This window comes from Penicillium expansum, assembly GCF_000769745.1.
Source record: "Penicillium expansum strain MD-8 chromosome Unknown contig362, whole genome shotgun sequence".
Taxonomy (NCBI): domain Eukaryota; kingdom Fungi; phylum Ascomycota; class Eurotiomycetes; order Eurotiales; family Aspergillaceae; genus Penicillium; species Penicillium expansum.
In genome coordinates, this window is record NW_015971526.1 from 270,797 (window position 1) to 290,273 (window position 19,477).

Genomic DNA, 19,477 nt, shown 5'->3' on the forward strand with positions numbered 1-19,477 from the left:
TACAGCCATTGTATGTCTTGAGGATGATAACAATGGGGAACCGCAGGTGTCAGCCAGCGAGGTGTCACACTTGAATTGCTCAACTGGACTACAGGCTTAAGGGTTTCCATATGGCCCCATGGCCCACCTTGGAAACTGGTCATGAGTGACTCAGTCCCGGATTCAAAATATTGGGGAAATACCCTCTTCCATCCATCCATGACAACGAGAAGGATCTCTATCACAAAAAAGGAGGGGTTGATGGAACCCCATTTGAACAACTGATTGCTCTGTTCAACAACCTCCGGCGAGTAAAGACCGATCTCAGGCTCTAGTGCAATCGCATCAGACTTCACCAAGGAACTTGTCACACGATATGAGCCGCCATGTCGAGCCCGATCCCGGAGGGCCATCAAAGCCCCCAATGCGCCCACAAGGCCAGTGGTCATATCGGAGATTGGAAGCGGTGGAAGAACGCTGGTGCCATCCTTGAAACCCAAAGACCGGCCCATCACGTATGACGACCCTGAGGCGGCATCTCCAATCTGCTGCCAGCCGGGTCTTTCATGGTACAGCCCGTCAGGGCCGTAACAGTTTTCCTCAACGTATACTATCCCCTTACCACGGTTGCCGGCCATCTCAAGGAGATCGTTGACGCCGAAGCCCTTCTTCGCGATCGTATTGGGGCGGAAGCCTTGAACAAAAACATCAGCACCCTCAATGAGTGCCCGCAATCGTGACTGGTCTTCGTCCTTGGTCAAATCAATATCGATAGTGCGTTTCCCTGTGTTCAGGGTAAGTTGCAAAGCCTAGACATTATCAGTCAGCACAAAGGAGTTCGAGCGCGAGTAGGGCAGAAATTCGCGACATACGTTCAGGTCTACTAGGCGGCTACAGTTCACGCGAATGACATCGGCACCGAAAGCGGCGAGAGTATTTCCAATGATAGGACCAGCAATGATGCGAACTAGCTCAACCACTTTGATACCTGCCAAGGGTCGCTTATCGTCCGAGATATTGGGGAAGGGGGTTGGAGGAGTCGGAATTGCATGCGACTGTCGAGAGTAGCCGACTAGAGGGTGATTCGCAAGACTCTTTCCCATCGCCGTGTCTGACCATCCTTGGGGGGTAAAGCAGATGCTACCGCAAAACCCGTTCTTGACGTTATGCATTTCCAACTCGTCTGCGGTCCATTGCTCCACATGCTTGCTGATGTAGTCATAAGCTTCATCTAAAGTCTGGGCAGGATAATCAGGATCAATTCCCATCGATTTGAGGACCGGTGTGGGATCAAGGGAACCATGAAGCTGATACCAAACACCCGGAGTCTTTGTCTTGTAGAGAGCAGTAGTTCGTTGTTTTACCGGGGTTGACATACAGCCTCGCTCGAAATCCTGCTGGAAAAGAGCTGGCAGCTGACGCGACCTGACCAGCCCAGGCAAGTCTTTCCCTTCCACAGAAGCTGCAAAAATAGTTCCCAACCAGATACCAGCATGATCGGTGTTGACAGTGACCTGCTGGGTACGCGCGGATGTGCCGTCACGATCTTCGATAATTTCGTGGGCTACAACTCCACACATGGCATGTAGAGAAGCTGCAATGGGAGGGGCCTTGATTGGGCCAGGAATAATTGGTAGCGAGCTACCTTCAAACTTGACTGTATCCCAAAGCTCTTTGTCTTGAGTGAACCCAGGAGTGCTCTTTGCAATATACTCAAAAATCCGAGCAGCATCTTTGGGAATTGGAGTAAAATCCGTATCCATGAAAGTCCCAGGACCGTATATATCTGTGCTCGGTGTGGTTTTGTGTGGCGGCATTGTGAATTCAGAGAGATGTTGCCCCGAGATGATCTTTAGAAAAATGAGAAAAAGAACGGAGATTTAGAATGGAGGCAAGGATGAAGTAATTTTGGTCGTGCAACTTCTATAATCGGACAGGTACTTTACCATGTCCCCGGTGATCACGAACTATTTATGTCCCCTTGAACGTACGTCAGAGAGAGATGATCTCCCCGTTCCGAAGCTTTGAAGCTTCCGAGGTCGGAAGGCCAAAAATGGCACCGGAGATGTGGGTTTATTTCCCTTCATTAATTGCCACCGAGTCTATTGTCCCCCCCTCGGAACCCGGCACTTTCAGCATGGAATGTTAGCTGGTCTTGGCTTCGATATTGACATCGCGGAAGCCAGCAGACGCTTCCGAGGTACATTTTTCCCGATTCGGTACGCACTCCGGTGCCTTTGAGTAACTTGCTCCGTCACCTCGAGGGCCCATAGACTATTTAATGACCTCACTGCACGCATAGTAAATTACTATACAACCTCAATTCAAACGGAAAACTCTGAATAAACGCATAACATATCAAAAACCATGGCTCTTCCTCCAATTAGAACTGTCGGCGTGATCGGCACTGGTGTGATCGGCGCCAGTTGGACGGCACTGTTCCTAGCTAGGGGCTTGAAGGTCATTGTGACGGACCCAGCACCAGGAGCTGATAGCAAGCTCCGAGATTATTTACTGAAGAATTGGTCGACTACCCCCAATGCCAAGGTGACACAAGCCGATTACTTGAACAATTTCAAATTTGTCAAGGAAATCGACCCCCATCTTGGGGATTTAGATCTAATTCAAGAAGTGAGTTGGCCGTTGCAAAAAGAGTTTCCTTCGAGGTTGTTGCTGATCGACCTTATATATAAGAATGGACCGGAGAGGCTAGACTTCAAACGTCGTCTTTTCGCTCATTTGGACGCAAATACCCCCGAGCACGTGGTAATCGCATCATCGTCCTCTGGACTCCCTTCGTCGGACTTTATCACTGAATGCAAGAGAAACCCATCCCGTATTCTGATCGGTCATCCCTTCAACCCCCCACACCTAGTACCCTTGGTGGAGGTAGTTCCCCACCAAGGAACCGGTGATGCGTACGTGACGGCTGCACTCCAGTTCTACCGAAGCCTAGGCAAAGATCCGGTCCTCGTCAAGAAGGAAACTCCCGGGTTTATTGCGAACCGGCTTCAAGCCGCCGTCTGTGCTGAAGCCTATAGCCTCATCTCGAGAGGAGTCATCTCAGCTGAAGACCTTGGTTAGTATTACCCGTTTGATTGAATGTGTGTGAATTGCTCTGACCTGATTAGACAAAACTGTGACATCTGGCCTTGGTCCTCGTTGGGCTTTGACTGGACCGATCATGACCAACACTCTTGGGGGAGGTGGAAATTTTAACCATTTCATGGACCACCTGGGGCCGGCGTTGAAAACATGGTTGGATGACATGCACCGGCATGAATTTGACATGGGTTCTCAAGATGTCGACGTTGTTAAAGAGAGAGTGGATGAGTGGATATCACATGTTAACTTGAAAGAGATTGAAGAAAATCGGGACAAGCTTTTGGTTGGCTTGATAAAAAGCAAATCGGAGGGTTCCTTGTAAGGATTGTTATACATCAATTTTATTCCCAAGTCATAATGTTTATTTGAAACCATGAAGCTACGCCATAGTTAACAGAGCAACAATTGACTATTTTAGGTCTACTGGTATTTTTTTAAAGTTGAGAAACACATTTGATTCAGTTGATGTTGTGGGTAGTTCACACTAACGTACAAGACACAAATCGCCAAAAATATTCAAAAAAGAGAAGGATGTGACTCGCAAGAGATAGACATTTTTATAGCAAATTACAGGCGGACTACCTGTGCAGAGTCTTGAAGCAAGTGTGCACCAGCCTTGACCTCCGAAGGTTTCGCCAACAGGGCTGGGGCCTTCTTGATGAGTTCCTGAAGGTAAGGCGCAGCATGATGTTTGTCCAATGCGGCCTGGTTTGTGTATCTGAAAAGAAGTTTAGTAAAAAGGGTCCAATGGTAGATATTGTCAAGCTACAAAAAGAGAAAACAAGGGACGGAGCGTGGACGTACCTTTCAACTACGACGACTTCATTGGCTTGAGGAATAGAGTAGGCATAGTATACAATAGCCTCAGGCTCATGCTCTTGGACATTGCGGGTAATATTGGCTAATTCGGCAACGAGCTATAAATAGGACGCGACACAAAGTTCGTCAGTTCAGAAAGATCCATATGGGGGGGAAGAGAAAGCCACTCCTGATAGCAACAACAATCGACTATGATCAGAAATAACATAGGCCTGGTAAGCCAGACTAGTTATTGATTTCACTTACTTCGTCAAACGCTTCCGGCTTAGCCGTAAGAATGGCAACCTGGTTGATAACTTCGGACATTTTGAGCTCTTGGGGGCTTTAGAGTGGTACGGAATAAAGTAAGAGAACAAAATAGTAAAGAACAAAAGGTATTTATTGCAAGGGGCAGACTCTCTAGGCCTAACTTAGGTAGGTTGGCACCATATGAAGGTCATATTAATAATTCCACACCCACTCCCGTCAGTTCCGCAAAGAACCGGGAACCACAGAAACATGCACGGCCGAAATATTAGCTCCAAAGTTAATATAATATCTTATATTTTGAATACATGTAATTACTTCACTTTGGTGACTCTTGAGTATAGTGTTGTCGATTGCATATTTCTGTGATATCTCACAGAAATATGCAGCACAAAAATATACGGTCAGTGATATTCAACTCCAACTGAAATGGTAAAACAAGTAAACTCCAACGGACATGTTGACTAAACATAAAATGCCGGTACTTTTGTTGCCAGGTGGGATTCGCCACACTGCGGTCATGTGATTTTCTGGGGGAAACCCGTAATTGTGCCAAGCCCATCAACCCCTATTGTACTCCGTACCACAGCGGATAACAAATTCTCAAGTATCTTTTATATGGCAATTCCGTACAAAAGATACTTAATTTGACAATTTGTGATACGACGAGAATTTGCTATCCGCTGGGGCATACCATCACCGGGGGCTTGAAACGATTATTTAACCAGGTTTTCAAATAAGGTATTCGATATCTTATTCCGTTTGGTCTTCACCAGGGAAGCGATAAGTTAGAAGAACTATGACGTTTTCCTTGAATGGGCGGCTGGAAGACTTTCCTCGGAGTCGGAAAGCCGATAGTCTCGGCTTCAAAGGTTGTCGGAATAATAAATTAAGCGGGTCAACGGAGTACGCGTCGTCAAATATCGGAACATACCGATTAGGCTCGCGGCTGTACTTCGGAAGCCACCAAATCTGCACAGCGGACAAGCCGGTTGGCTCATCCATGCTAGATAATAGTTAAGCCACCTTCTTGAGGTCGCAGTACATGAATTGGAAAGTACTTAAGGTGTTGAGCTGTCACCCAGTTTACTTGGATATCAACTCTTTGCCCCGCAAAAGCTTAATCGCCCGATTTCTTTCGGTCTCTTTATACTCTCGAAATGGCCCAATCTCCCCTTGTTGCGGCTTCTACAGGTCGACTCTTTTTCCTCGACGTTGGCCTTTCAACATATCCAGAACCCATTGGCCGCATTCTCACTTGCCAACCGGATGGTTCTGGTCTCCGTGAGCTGATTACCAATATCAGCAGTCTCCCCGATGGAATCGCCATTGACAAGGCTCGCCAGCATATATATTGGACAAATATGGGAGTCCCTTCCGCCAACGACGGGTCCATACAACGTTGTGATTTATCTGGTAGGAATATTGTGACGATCATCCCACCAGGCCAGACACATACGCCGAAGCAGATGATTATTGCGCCGAAGTCAAAAAAGCTGTACTGGTCAGACCGAGAAGGAATGAGAGTTATGAGGGCCAATATGGATGGTAGTGACATTGAGGTGCTTCACCAGGCTGGCATCACCGATACAGACAGACAGGATGCGCAGAACTGGTGTGTCGGCATTGCTGTGGACGAGGAGTCTAAGTCTATCTTTTGGACGCAGAAAGGACCGTCGAAGGGGAACAAAGGACGGATTTTCAGAATGGGTCTCGAAAAAAATGACGCAGATATCCAGATCCTTCTGGATAATCTTCCGGAGCCTATCGACTTGGAATTAGATCAAGTCTCTGGAACATTGTACTGGACTGATCGTGGTGATCCACCACAGGGTAACACTGTAAATTCAGTCGCCCTTGCGGATGTGTCAGCGAAAAACTTGCAGCCGAAGGTCTTGGTTCGCAAGCTTCATGAAGGGATTGGACTTGCCTTGGACTTGAAGAATAGCCGTATGTTTTTCGGCGATCTTGGAGGCTCTCTGTATAGTGCCAATATGGACGGGTCCTGCAAGCACACTATTTCCCCTGATATTGGAGGTGCGATTACGGGGATAGCCTATGTTGAAGAGTAGTTGACATATTGATATATTGAGGTATCGATTACATGCAACTTGGCGGACCTCTCTTTGATCCTTTGTGGCGCTCAGGCGTCTGTCCCTTTGTCCCGTGAATATATTTACAGGGCTTCTTATAGAGCTTCTTACGGAGCTTCGTGGCGGTAGTTAGATTGCCACCAGTAGTTATCTTGACTCTCATTGATCCTTTGTTTCTTAGTCACATAGTGTACGTGTATCAGTAGTAAAGCACTAATCTCCTGCCATCTCTCGATTCCGACGTCTTTGGCTAAAATAGTGGCACTACGTAAGTTGATTTCTTTGCTGTACATTGTTGATTACTGTTCCATTAGAGAATTCACAGTATTCATCGAACCATATATTATCCTTACTATATACATGGAGAAAATGAGGCGCTGCTTAGGGCTTTTTTTTTTGCCCGAGTCGGAATCCCAATACGGTCATCCGGGATATGACGTCGCGACCTTCCGATCCGCTCGATGCTGCCGTTAGTCCAAATATGAGCACTTCCTAAGGCAAATGTCTTTTTGGGCTTGTTCAGGGAGGAAGCCCCAGACAAAGAAATTGAGACAGGACAGATCCTGTAGAACTGCACACACATTGTATTTGTTTGAGCTCCCCGTGGAGAAACTGCGAATATTTTATTTTATACTAAGCTTTAACCCCTTGTATAACTTCATGATGTAGAAAAATGCCAAAAGCTTTCATACATGGCCCTATCCACCAAGTTTAATTGGCCCTAAATCTTCCACCCTTCGCCGTGCTTCCATTTGATGAATCTCAAGACAATGAAAAGAGCCGAACCAGTCACGACCGTTATAGCACTGAAAAGTTGCGCTTTCCAAAAGACAGCATGTTCCAGATCTAACAAAGCACCCGCAATGGGGTTACCAATCAGCAGGCCCAAACCAGCAAAGGTGAAGCACATTCCCATTCGGGTGCCCACAATACTCATATCCGCCGTGATCTTGGCGACGATAGTCGGGGGCAATGAGACAATTGCACCAGATGCATATCCGTAGATGATAGCGAAGATAATAGTTCCAGCTTCATTCTTGATGCCTATCCAAGCGAAAGCTAAGACAGTAGCTATCAAGCTGATTGGGACAATGGTGTTGAGGGAGCCGAATCGATCGGCGAGTAGACCGGGGGTGATGCGGCCAAACACGGAGGCAGCATTGAGAATTGCAATGCTGTAGAAGGCAATATTATCGTTAGAATGGAGGTAGGTTGTGAAGAAAGTGGGAAGGTAAAAGAAGGGGAAGTATAAGCCAATAAAGGCGAAGAACAATGCCAGACTGAGCACAATGAAGGGCGATTCTTTGAATGCACTCGGATCGATGAGTCTTCGCGCTTGCTTCGGAGGTGGCAGGCGAATTTTCATCACAGCAAGAGAAAACAGTAGTCCGCCGAGGGCAATAAACGCGATGACACGAGTCGTCCAGCCGAAGCCAAGAGGGCCAATCAGCTTGTGGAACACGGAAGGGAAAATAACGGAGCCTTGGTACAAGTATTAGCGATAGAATAATTTCTTGGTTTCAGCATTCGATACTTACCGATGCTACCTCCAGAAGCGGTTATACCTGTGGCCACTGCTCTCCGCGATGTAAAGTAGGTGGCTACAATAGCGACACTAGGAAGGAACAAGAATGCGCAACCAGCTCCCACAGCGACACCATGGGCGAGGAAGATCTGGTAATACTCAGTTGCCAAGGATGTCATCATCAAACCAAATACCACTAGGAATGAGCCGATGGCGATGAGGCTCTTTAGATAGCCCTTGTCAAAAATGGGGCCGACAACGACTCCGACGACAAAGAGCAGAAATCCTTGGACTGTACCAATCCAAGAGATTGAGGATGCGGAGTACCCCGGGAGGAGGGTCTCCTCATAGTAGCTCTGGAAGACACCGAAGGTGTTGACAATGCCCCTGAGATTGATTGTGTTAACTTGTTGAACGATAAAATTTGGAATGTCAAGCTAGAACTTACCAAGAATTGAAAAACAGGAAGAAAGCACCTGCTACCTGAAGCCAAGCTGTAAGTCCTCCATTTGGCGGAGGGGGAGGTATCGCTGGTTGAGCGGCTGTCTGTTTTTCTGACTCGGATTCATCAGACTCGGCGACAGGTAGTGACGCAGGAGGGTCTCGTAAAGCGAGATGCTTGTCCAGCTCAGAAGACATGGTGTGTTGGAAGTATGAAGTATGAAGTGATTCCAAAGGTTACTTCGTAGTCTCAAAGGACCCTGGGACTTCAGGAAAGTTGGGGAATGCAACTCAAGGTAATCCACTTATGAGTGCTGATACAGTTTTTATTATAGTGCCTATTAGCCCCAAATATAGCCTAGGACTAAAGGTTACATGCTATAGAGTTCGGCCTTCGGCCTTTTCCCACTTGGGGAGCATTTGTAATATTGTAGGGGCATGGCTTCACTCGATTTCTTTATGGGCTATGTTTGACCCACAAATGTGGAGCCTAAAAGGGACTAAGCTTTGGATCTGCCCGAAAAACGAAAGATCAGAAATTAAATACGACATCGAGGGATTCAAAGGATTTCAGCTGCATCACACCAAGCAAGTTTCGCATTGCGACATTTTCCGTTGCGGGTCAAGTAAGCTGCAAGTTCGTGCTTCGAAGCGACTGATGAATAAACGAATAAACGAATAAACGACTAAACGAATACGGCACGGCACGGCCCCAGTTCGTTGCATTGTACCTATGAATGAGCGGCTTCCCTCCAACAGACCCCAATTGCAAAGATCGTTGGACTATCACATATGAGACTTTCAGGTAGCAAACTCCCGACAAACACCCGATGTATTGGTCAATTAATGTGTCTTGAAAGTGTAAAACGGAGGAATGAGATACGACTGGACGTAAATTTGCAAATTCACTACCCCAAGTGACTATGTTGTACCCCTGCCAGGGGTAGACTAGGTGCAGCGGGTTGCATAACAGCCTCAGTTTCTCTTACATAATTGCAAAAGTTGCTGCCTAGGGTTGGAAACATGGACCCTGGTTTAATCTGATATATATAAAGTGATCTACCTGTTTAAAAGGGCATAGTATATGCAATCATGAAGTATGAAGTATATGATGTACTAAAAAAAGTCTGTAGAAACACGAAAAAGAGAGGAGCAAAGGAAGACTGGACAAATCTACTCCAACTGGTGGAGTCATCATGTGACCAGATGCATGCTGACAACAAATTTTGTGTACAACATACGCCACTTCCAACAGTCATGTCATCTTCCGCGTAAATCTCCTCTGAATCTTCTATGAATCTCCTATGAATCTCCTGATTGTACATAGAAAAGTCCTCTGCACAACTTATGCTTTTTGCCGCCTTCAAAACCCATTTAAAAAGATATACTCCGTACAAAAAAGACATCACCAGGCCCTACCCATATAAGTGGTCAACTACATACACCAGTCTACCCTAACTTCTAGTAGGGATCCCCACGCTAAAGGCGGTCAACATGATGCTATATAGTCAATCAGTCACAGCTCAATGTATCTTATTTGTACAGTATTAACATTACATTCTATATAGTGTACATATGTAGCATATTTGGTGATACTACATAACTAAACATAAAAGGTTTGCATGAAATATACCTTTAGTATGAGGTGATCTCAAAATTCTCTGTACATTGCAGTAGTCTACTCCGTACTAGTGATTGTGATGATTTTATAGGATACTATGTGTATGTGACTGAAATAGCATGCATAGAATACGAGAAATATTGACGCTAGTAGATCCCATTTGTGGAGACTTGTAGTATTCTTGTTCAATCTTGGTCTGACACTTATAGTATGTCACACATACCAATAAGCTACTCCCTGCAACACCCGTGGACAAGCCTTAAAACGCGGCCCGGCTAGTAGGGTTCCGCATCCTTCACGTCCGCGCACGTCCGTCAGATCCATCACAAATTTCTTCTTCAGATTACTCAAACACAAACACGGTCTTCCGACCCCCAATCGCTTCATCATGGGCCCGCTGGATCGAATCACAGAGCAATTTCTCCAAGCCTTTCGCGCCACGTTTCCAGGCGACATGCTCTAGCGCCGGTGCCTTCAGGGTCCCATGAGCCAATAATTCTGCAAACCATTCAAAAAGCGCCACCTGTTGCGGAGGGGCCCGTCGGCTGAGGCAATCGCTTAGCCTGAAGGATTTGAGCGTAATATTGCGCTGCCACAGGAACTGGCGCAAATTTCCCTCTTGCGACTCAGCCGTCCCGAGAAATCCTGCCGTTACAAGCGTGCCACCTGGAATGAGGGATGCTACCATGTTTCGGGCTAGTGAATCATCCGAGACTGAGTCAATTGCCAGCACGATCCTTTTTCCTGCCAAGGCATCGGTCGTACGGAGCTCTTCTTCCGTGAGGACTAAGGATGCACCATGAGACCGCAGTGAGCGTTTAGTGCGCTCTAGCTCGTCGGCTGTGGATCGGTCGCGGATGACGCTGATAACTCGGATGCCATACAGTGGGGCTAGTTGGCTGACGAAATGGCTGATGGTTCCGGTGCCCGCGTTCTGGATGATCCAGTCTCCGGGATCCAGGTTGTGGTATTCCCTCAACAGGAAATAAGCCGGGGCGATCCCCATGCGCAAAATCGACGCAAGATGTGGCTTGACGGTGGACGGAATACGGATGAGATCCTCCTCGCCGAACACCGCGTGTGTTCTCCATGTGCCCTTGCAGTGGGTCCGGAGAATAACAAGATCATCAACGGCCAAGTTGCTGACGGCGGAACCGACTTGGACAATGCGAGCTGCGCCATCAGAGCCTGGAATTGCTCGCTGCTCGCCATCCTCGCCTAAGATGGTGCTCTTGGGTTTGATTGGGTACTTTCCATGAATAACGAGAAAGTCCAATGGGTTGACGGGGACCGCGAGGAACTCAACGACAACTTGTTCTGGTCCATGAGTGGGGATGGGCTGCGTGGCGAGGTGCAGTCCATCAATTGGGTTAGGGGCGCCATAAGTGAAGACGAGGGATTCGGCCATTGTGACGTAAAAACTCGGGTTCGTGTTGGAGTGATGGAGGCAGAAGGTCTAGATGATTGGTGATACTGGTGATACTGGTGATACTTTCCTTTGCATTGTCCAGATCGAACTTTTTATAGCCTTGTCGATGAGATCAAAAAATCCCTCATTGCCAGGCCGCAGGTCCATCACCGTTGCATAAGATCCGCTCCACGTTACGCAAGATCTGACATGCATGAAGTGGATTCAGGAACCGCCAAGAGAGCCTAGAGGCTTGACTGTACAAGCCTTCAGGGAAATGATAGCCGAGGCCAAAGCGGTACGAGGCACTCTTCAGGGCCGATTCCGGCGTATACGACCATGTGAGAGGTCTATGGGTTGATGCCTGAAGGCCATGTTTTTATGCAACGGGATCCGATTGGGGAAATTACTCACATATGCAAGATGTTGGGTCAGAACAGGATTGAGACATGAAACACGATACTTCCACCTATACAGGCTAGTTCACAAAGCCTCACGAGCTTTCACTACCACCTTGGAGCATTAGGCACAGCCAACACCAAGTCTTAGAGTGGAACACATGGAGAATGAATGGCGTGGTTTAGGCCCCGGGTCATCTTTGCTTCGGTTTACGAGACATCCTTCGCCGGTCAAGACCCTTTTTGGAAAATGCACGTATATTGCGCCTTCAGGAATGGACCGTCAGGATTTGGGGTCTCCACAGAGTAGTCCCCACGGAGTACGACGTTAGGCAGATGTATATTGTCACAAAGATAGCAGAATGGTGCCAGCTTGGTCTATAAGTATCTGTTCAACCCATAGATCCTCAGTATCAGCAGTGTCTTCATCTTTCTCACACTCAGGCTGGCATCCATTGCTAAAGGATCTCACCATGGCTCCAATTGCTACCAAGCACCTTATATCCAGCGATACTTTGCACAGTCCTGCCACAACCCTCAAACAAAAAGTCACAAATGTGACACAATACCAGGCTACTTCAAGCCCGCCATCAGCGCCTTGTCTGGTTACGGACCTCATTCGATATCAAGTCGAAACAAACCCAGAAGCATTCGCTGTGCACTGCGAACATGAGGAACCGCATACATATCACGAACTATGGCAGCTTGTGGAACAAATTGCCCTCAACGCCAGATTTACATCAGGATCTATTGTCCCAGTATGCCTAGATCCCACTATAGAATTCGTGGCGAGTCTTCTGGCGGTTCTGGTTTCTGGTGCAGCATACGTTGTTCTTGATCCCGAAGGTTCTCCGGAGCGTAACCGGGCTATCGTGACCGATACTGGAGCGGATTCAGTTCTGTCAAATCACAAATATGCCTATTTGTTTGAAAAAGCCATCTCGGTGGAGGATCTCCTGTCTGTAAAGGAGACGGTTCAAGGGTATTCGGATAGCCTGCCACTCGTTCCTGGCTCAAGTCCTTCGGATCTCGCATATCTGATCTACACTTCTGGTGAGTCATGGTCCAAGACATATCCATCAAGATTTCTGAACGTGATGGATTAAAAGTTAACACTCTTTTCAGGTTCTACCGGAACACCAAAAGGAGTTTTACTGAGTCACCGCTCAGCAAGCCATGGGATAAATCAATTCGAGCTCAACGGCCGCAGGCGGTGGTTGCTCTTTTATAATCCCGTATTCTCCGCCGCCCAGAGAACTATTCTTGCCACACTAGCAAAGGGTGCCTGTCTCTGTCTGGCACGCCGCGAGCGTCTAGCAACAGCATTGCCCGAAGTGCTTGTCAACCTCCAAATTGATGCTCTTGGCATCACCCCATCGGCACTGTCTCTGCTTTCTCCCAGCGAGATTCCGGACAGCCTCGAGCAGATAACAACTGTTGGCGAGCCCTTGAGCCAAGCTCTCGTTGATTTATGGGCGGATGAAGTTCACCTGCGTGTCTCGTATGGTCTCAGTGAATGCGCTCAGTTGAACTTCTCTCGGCGATTGAAGCCGGGTGATAACCCTCGCAACCCAGGACGGCCAGTTGATACCACCACTGCTGTCATTCTGGAGCCTAATACAACAACGCAATTGGCAGTTGATGAACCTGGTGAATTGTGCCTCTTTGGGCCTCAAGTTGCCAGCGGCTATCACCAACGCCCGAAAGAGACTGGCGCCGGTTTTGTCAAGAACCCTTTCGGTTCACACATTCTTTTTAGAACGGGCGATCAAGCTGTTCGTCGGGCCGATGGGACTTTTGAGATCATCGGAAGAATTGATCACCAGATCAAAATTCATGGCCAGCGAATCGAGCCTCAGGAAGTGGCGGAGACGCTCAAAACCGTGGAAGGTGTCGCTGATGTTGTATGCATTGGCGCGGCAATTAAAGATAAGATTTCCCTCGTTGCTGCAGTCGTATCAAATACCCAAGAAGGTTGGGCCGATCTTGTGAAGAGTTTGCGAGAACATGCACAGCGTTCATTCCCACCATACATGGTCCCGAGCTACTGGCTTCGCTTCGATGAATTGCCAGTTAATCGAAATGGCAAGACTGACTTCACAACCATCCGGAAGACAGCTGAATCCACAGATATTGACAGACTTCTGGGTCGTGATCACAATATCAATGGACAGGAAGTTCATTTGAGCCAGATTGCTCTTGAAATCGCTGAAGTCTGGGCCGGGTTCTTACAACTCAGCCGCTCATCTATTCTTCCTACCGATTCTTTCGTTGCATTGGGCGGAAGTTCAATTGACGCAATCCAAGCAATTCGCGAGCTCCGCACAAAGGGAATTCATGTCGACCTTGCGGACATGTTGAGATCGCAGAGCTTGGAGAGTGTTGCTGATTCTTCCCGGCTGGATCCTAAAGGAGAGAGCCAGCCTCACGACCCTCAGCCGTTTGACTTTGTATCAGACCTGGAACTCAGAGTTGAGCTTCAGGCTGATCGCGGTATATCTGATGCTTTGCCTATCACTGCCTTACAAGAAGGTATTCTTGCCAGCACACTACAAGGTTCCAAAGACTATCTGTATCAGAGGGTTTTTGATATCCGGCACCTTGACCTGGTCAGATTGCAGCTTGCTTTCCAAACTGTGTTTTGGCGTAGCGAAACACTCCGATCTACCTTTGTTCCGGCCACCAAGGGCTTACTGCAAGTCATCCGGAATGACTTCATTCTTCCTTGGACGGAGGTTTCTGGTGGCCTGGAAAATTTCCTCAAGGCTGACAAGGAAAAAGGTGTCGACTTCGGTGAGCCTTTCATCAGAGTAGCAGTGCTCAACAACGCTGTACTCATCGTGTCTGTTCATCATGCACTGTTCGACTATTGGTCGCATTCATTCGTATTTGATGATGTTGCACGAGTTTACCATGGCAGAAAACCTGAGGCTCGGGCTTCATGGAAGTCCTTCATTGGACTTTTACAGCAACAGGGGGAGAGAAATTCCACCGAGTTCTGGAGACAGCACCTCCAGGAATCGACACCTACGATCCTAAACCATTCTCCAATTGAAGAGTCTTTCAGCGCTACGCGCACTCTGTCTCTGAATATGAAGTCGGCATCCACGGCCCTTCAAGTTCCATCCAGTGCTATCTTATACGCTGCCTGGGCTATAGTTCTTTCGTCTCATACGGCGTCAAACCTGGTTACTATGGCTACAGCTATCTCGGGTAGAGAGCTGCCATTGAAAGGAATTGAGACTCTGGACGGTCCAACTCTCGCCATGGTACCCCAGGCAGTGCTTGTCAATCCTGAACATTCGCTGGTCCAACTTGTGCAATCTGTCAATGCCAATCTCTGGGATCTCATCAAGAATTCGCAACAGGGAGTGCGAGGCGCTTTGGCAGCTGCTGGACATCAGAACGCCACTCTCTTCGATACCATGGTAAACATACTGCCCTTGGGACAAGATAGTAATGACCTCACAAGAGAGGTCTTCCAAATGCATGGAACCAGATCTGCGTGGAAAACGGAGTATACCACATTAAACATTGAGGAGAGATCCGGAGGAGTCGAGATTAGCCTCACAGCTCCCATGGAGCAGCGTCGTCTAACATTTATCTTGAAACAATTCTGTTATGTTGTTGAGACCATTTTCAGCAACCCACGACTACCAATCAAATCCTTCAGTCTCCTCGAATCGGAAGAGTTGGACTTCCTGCTCCAATGGAACGATGAGCAGCCGCAGCCCACTACCCTTCACGATGAGTTTGAGTTGGCAGCTCAGAAACACTCCTCTAGGGTTGCTATCAACTTCCAGAATGAGCAGCTCCTAACATACTCTGAATTGAACGAAAGAGCCAACCGCATGGCCAACTTCCTCTCGGAGCGCGGTGTCACGGCAGGAGATCTTGTTCCTCTTCTTTTGGAGAAATCACCATTCATGATGATCGCAATTCTGGCACTCTTCAAGCTCGGTGCCGCCTATGTCCCTCTGAGCCCCGAAAATCCTCTCGAGCGCAATGAGTTCATCGTGCGTGATGTCGGCGCCCATATTGTTCTCACGGAAACAGAACATGCTACGTTCTTTTCCTTTGAGGACATCTCCATTCTTTTGATTGATAAAGCTAAGCTCTGCGCATATTCGAAGGAGAAGCCCGAAGTCGAAGTCTCACCTAGTGACCTCGCCTACATTCTCTATACTTCAGGCAGTACAGGTCAGCCAAAGGGAGTAACGGTCACCCATGGGGCATGCGCTGCTGCGATGAGATCAATCATCGATTTTGAGGACAAGCGTGATAAGCCCTTTAGAGCTTTACAGTTCTCTAACTACGTGTTTGATGTCTCACTGTATGACTTCTTCGTCACATTGCACAGCGGTGGAACTCTCTGCATTACTCCATCGGATCGCCTGCTGGGTGATTTGGCCGGGGCCATCAACGAGATGGATGTCAACCATGTCTTCTTGACCCCGACGGTTGCCCGGCTTCTGGACCCCAAAGACGTCCCAGGCTTGGAATCAATGACCGTTGGAGGCGAGCAGTTGACGCGCGATGTGATCGAGACCTGGGCTCCAGTCTTGACCCTGCGTAATGGCTACGGGCCTACAGAGGCTTCGGTTCTGGTTACCATGAAAGAGGTCACTGTCGATACCACCGGTGGTAATATCGGACGGCCTCTCGCTTCCGTGGGCGCAGTCATTTTGGAAGCCAATGGCACTCAACCACTTCCATATGGAGCAGTTGGAGAAATTTGCTTCTGGGGTCCTCAGTTAGCCGATGGCTATTTCAAAAAGCCCGAACTAACCGCTGAGGCGTTTATCGAAACCAATCTTAGTGGTGGTCGGCGGTTGTACCGCAGTGGCGATTTGGGCAGATACCTTCCTGGAGGCGATATTGAATGTTTAGGACGCAAAGATGACCAGGTCAAAGTGAATGGGCATCGCATTGAGCTCGGCGAGATTGAGCAGGCAATTCTCCGAACGGGCGAAGTCACTGATTGTATTCTCACTGTTTGGAAGCACAACAACACAGCTCATCTGGTGGCCAACGTCGTTTTCAACCCCCTTGATCAAGAGCTGGAAATTCTCTCACCAGATCTCTTTGCTGAGGAAACACAACGTCTCAAAAATAAGCTCAACGGCTTGGCTCACTACATGGTCCCGAAGTTCCTCCTTCCTCTTCCCTTCCTTCCTCGAATGCCTTCTGGTAAAGCGGATCGCAAACAACTCAAAGCACGCGTGCAGTCTCTCAACCAGGGTGAACTTGCCAAATACTCTCTCAACAAGCTTGGCACATCTGGGCCGGAGGATATCATCCCGATTGTCTCCGCGTCCCAGAAGATTCTTCAAGAGGCTTGGATTGAGATCCTGCAGTTACCCGACAACCAATTTGGGTTGGAGGCCAATTTCCTCAGCCTTGGCGGTGACTCCATCTCTGCCATCAATCTTGTCAGCTACATTCGACGCAAGGGTCTGAATATCAGCGTACGAGATGTCGTCAAATACCCTCTGTTGGGGGCAATGGCGGAGTCTCTTCAGCAAGAAACAGACCAAGTACCAACTGCGACTGTCGTCTTTTCGCCACCGACAGAGTTGGATGCTTTGATCTCTTCTGAAATTGAACAGCAGCAGTACGAATATGTGTACCCTTCTCCCGCCGGACAAGCCGAGTTCCTTACTCAGGGAGCTCGGGCCGATCCATTCTGGTGTTTGATGACAGCCCGATCTCTTGGAATCAACCCCAATATCTCTCAGTGGATTGATCTCACAAAGAGATTGGCAGAGACCAACGAGATTCTGCGTACTACCTTCACCCAATTCCAAGGCAAATGGTATGGTGTCGTTCTGAATGATCCCACCCCCGTCTTGGAATTCTACGATATCACCGACGAAGCCGAGAAAAGACAAATCCTCGACGTGATATGGAAAGAACGCTTTACCTTCGGAAAGCCCTTCATCCGCTACGCAGTTCTGCGCTATCCCGATGGCGAGCACCAAGTGATCACAAAACTAGACCACGGTCTCTACGACGGCACACTCCTCCGCGTCTTCGACGCCCATTTCCAAGCCTACCAGCGGGGCGAGGAAGTCGAAAAATTCACCTCCTTCAAGGAATTCGCATTCCACATCTGGCAAGTCAACCAAACCCGCCCAACCCTCGACTTCTGGACCCAACCCGACAAAAGACCCATCACCTTCAACTACCCCAACGCAACAGAGCCCTGCATCAACGCCTCAGTCGTGCACATAATCCACCTCGACTTCGAAACCTTCAGTCGCTCCAGTGGCGTGACAGTCTCAACACTGTTCCAATCCATCTTCCAGATCTGGCTCGCCCGTCGCAGCGGCCAGACAAGCATCGCGTTCGATTACCTCTACACAGGCCGCAATGTGGATCTACCAGACCCGCAAGGCATAAACGGCACCTGCGCCAATTTCTTACCCATGCGCTCTGAGGTTGACGCGCAGACTCCTGTGCAGGAGTATCTGCTGCGAACGCAGGATGATTTCTGGCAGTACACTGAGAACAACACTGTCGGGATTGAGGATATCTGTCAGGCGAATGGAGTTCCGCGTGCCGAGGCGGAAAATCAGGCACTTTTTTTGTTCCAGCCTTTCGAGACGGCGTCGCCTGCTGGTGCGAAGGAGGTGACGCAGAAGTGGGTTGTGATGGCGAAGTCCGAGGTGACTATGTTGCAGCCTTATGCGGTTGTCTTTGAGGTTATTAAGACTGCGGATTTGAATGGATATAAGTTGAAGTTGGCTTATGATAGCTCTGTGTGGGCGAAGGAAGAGGTCGAGGTGGAAGTTGGGGTTGTTGAACAGATGCTCTCGCGTGTTGTCGGGGATGCGAATGCTCTGATTGGGGATGTTCTCCAAACAGTATAAAATGTCAGATCTCTTGTTTTTGTCTGTTATGAACTTGCTATATTTTGTTGTCATTGCCTCATTGTTTCTTGTTTATCGTGAGTTTTCTGCTTTTGGCCTTTTCTTCTTCGGTTCCCTTGATTTCACGTTGACTCTCCGCTGGCTCGAGATAGTAACGTTGCCATTTGTTCTTGTTTGATTTACCTCGTGTCTTTTCGAAATTGATACATAGAATGATATAACAAGAACTAGCTTGAAGTTCTTTTTCAATGAATCCTACTCCCTTAGGTGCCCCGGCCTTCTACATAGGGTGTAGCTGGTCTATTTCGCCCGAAACGATTCAAATTCAAAGGACATTGTATGGAAGAATATATCATTCTAGATGTTCTTTTTAAAAGTATGTGAAGAAGGGAAAAAGCAGAAATTATGTAGACATTCCTACATATATAACCACCAGGGATGTCGGATGTAGGTCGGATCTTGGGCCTATCAACATTAAATGTTCAACTAGACCACTCAATCGCATTTTGTAGGTTCTTAGATTCTTTTATATCATAATGCAGTTTGAGTGGCCTCACTATATCCCAGTGAAAGAAGAACTGGCTATTTAGCTAGCATACCAACTACATGCCGACTACATATTCCGTACGCCGGAGGCAGCTTCTATCTTACAATGAACCATCTTGTCATCTATTGAATCGATTGACTAATTCTTCCCTGTCTCGTCATCGTGGAATGATATCTCCACGCTGCCAAGATCAAGGCTCCAAAGACTCATGGATGTAAAAAAAATGTAAGGAAGGTGTCATGCACACTCCCTATAATCATTGAAGATGAACACAGCGGACCATCGAGGTTGGCCAGTAGAAGAATCATGGAAACAAGCTGCACGCATAAGACAACCGTCAAGAAAATCAGAATAACCAACCATTACAGCAGTGCAGATCTCGAATAGCTGTGCGCGAGATATAAAAAAGATAAAACGAAACGA

At 47.9% G+C, this 19,477-nt stretch overlaps 7 protein-coding genes across 7 annotated transcripts; 3 read left to right on the forward strand and 4 right to left on the reverse strand.

The window, feature by feature from the left end:
* Positions 1-96: 96 nt before the first annotated feature.
* Positions 97-1,796, reverse strand: PEX2_104100 (CoA-transferase family III; the record flags this gene model as incomplete). Its single annotated transcript, XM_016747680.1, has 3 exons — positions 97-135; positions 183-788; positions 852-1,796. 3 exons carry the CDS (start codon positions 1,794-1,796, stop codon positions 97-99), a joined length of 1,590 nt encoding a protein of 529 aa, XP_016593166.1.
* Positions 1,797-2,346: 550 nt separating this feature from the next.
* On the forward strand, positions 2,347-3,406 carry PEX2_104110 (Dehydrogenase, multihelical; the record flags this gene model as incomplete). Its single annotated transcript, XM_016747681.1, has 3 exons — positions 2,347-2,610; positions 2,674-3,058; positions 3,111-3,406. 3 exons carry the CDS (start codon positions 2,347-2,349, stop codon positions 3,404-3,406), a joined length of 945 nt encoding a protein of 314 aa, XP_016593167.1.
* A 245-nt stretch (positions 3,407-3,651) lies between these two features.
* Positions 3,652-4,209, reverse strand: PEX2_104120 (putative quinol monooxygenase; the record flags this gene model as incomplete). Its single annotated transcript, XM_016747682.1, has 3 exons — positions 3,652-3,802; positions 3,889-4,001; positions 4,150-4,209. 3 exons carry the CDS (start codon positions 4,207-4,209, stop codon positions 3,652-3,654), a joined length of 324 nt encoding a protein of 107 aa, XP_016593168.1.
* A 1,100-nt stretch (positions 4,210-5,309) lies between these two features.
* On the forward strand, positions 5,310-6,221 carry PEX2_104130 (YncE family protein; the record flags this gene model as incomplete). Its single annotated transcript, XM_016747683.1, has 1 exon — positions 5,310-6,221. One exon carries the CDS (start codon positions 5,310-5,312, stop codon positions 6,219-6,221), a length of 912 nt encoding a protein of 303 aa, XP_016593169.1.
* Positions 6,222-6,963: 742 nt separating this feature from the next.
* On the reverse strand, positions 6,964-8,406 carry PEX2_104140 (Major facilitator superfamily domain, general substrate transporter; the record flags this gene model as incomplete). The annotated part of the gene is made up of 3 exons (XM_016747684.1): positions 6,964-7,724; positions 7,781-8,154; positions 8,216-8,406. The coding sequence occupies 3 exons, from the start codon at positions 8,404-8,406 to the stop codon at positions 6,964-6,966; spliced, it is 1,326 nt and encodes a 441-aa protein (XP_016593170.1).
* Positions 8,407-10,172: 1,766 nt separating this feature from the next.
* Positions 10,173-11,237, reverse strand: PEX2_104150 (MDR family NADPH-dependent oxidoreductase; the record flags this gene model as incomplete). The annotated part of the gene is made up of 1 exon (XM_016747685.1): positions 10,173-11,237. The coding sequence occupies one exon, from the start codon at positions 11,235-11,237 to the stop codon at positions 10,173-10,175; it is 1,065 nt and encodes a 354-aa protein (XP_016593171.1).
* An 871-nt stretch (positions 11,238-12,108) lies between these two features.
* Positions 12,109-18,507, forward strand: sidE (nonribosomal peptide synthase SidE; the record flags this gene model as incomplete). The annotated part of the gene is made up of 2 exons (XM_016747686.1): positions 12,109-12,688; positions 12,761-18,507. 2 exons carry the CDS (start codon positions 12,109-12,111, stop codon positions 18,505-18,507), a joined length of 6,327 nt encoding a protein of 2,108 aa, XP_016593172.1.
* Positions 18,508-19,477: the final 970 nt, after the last annotated feature.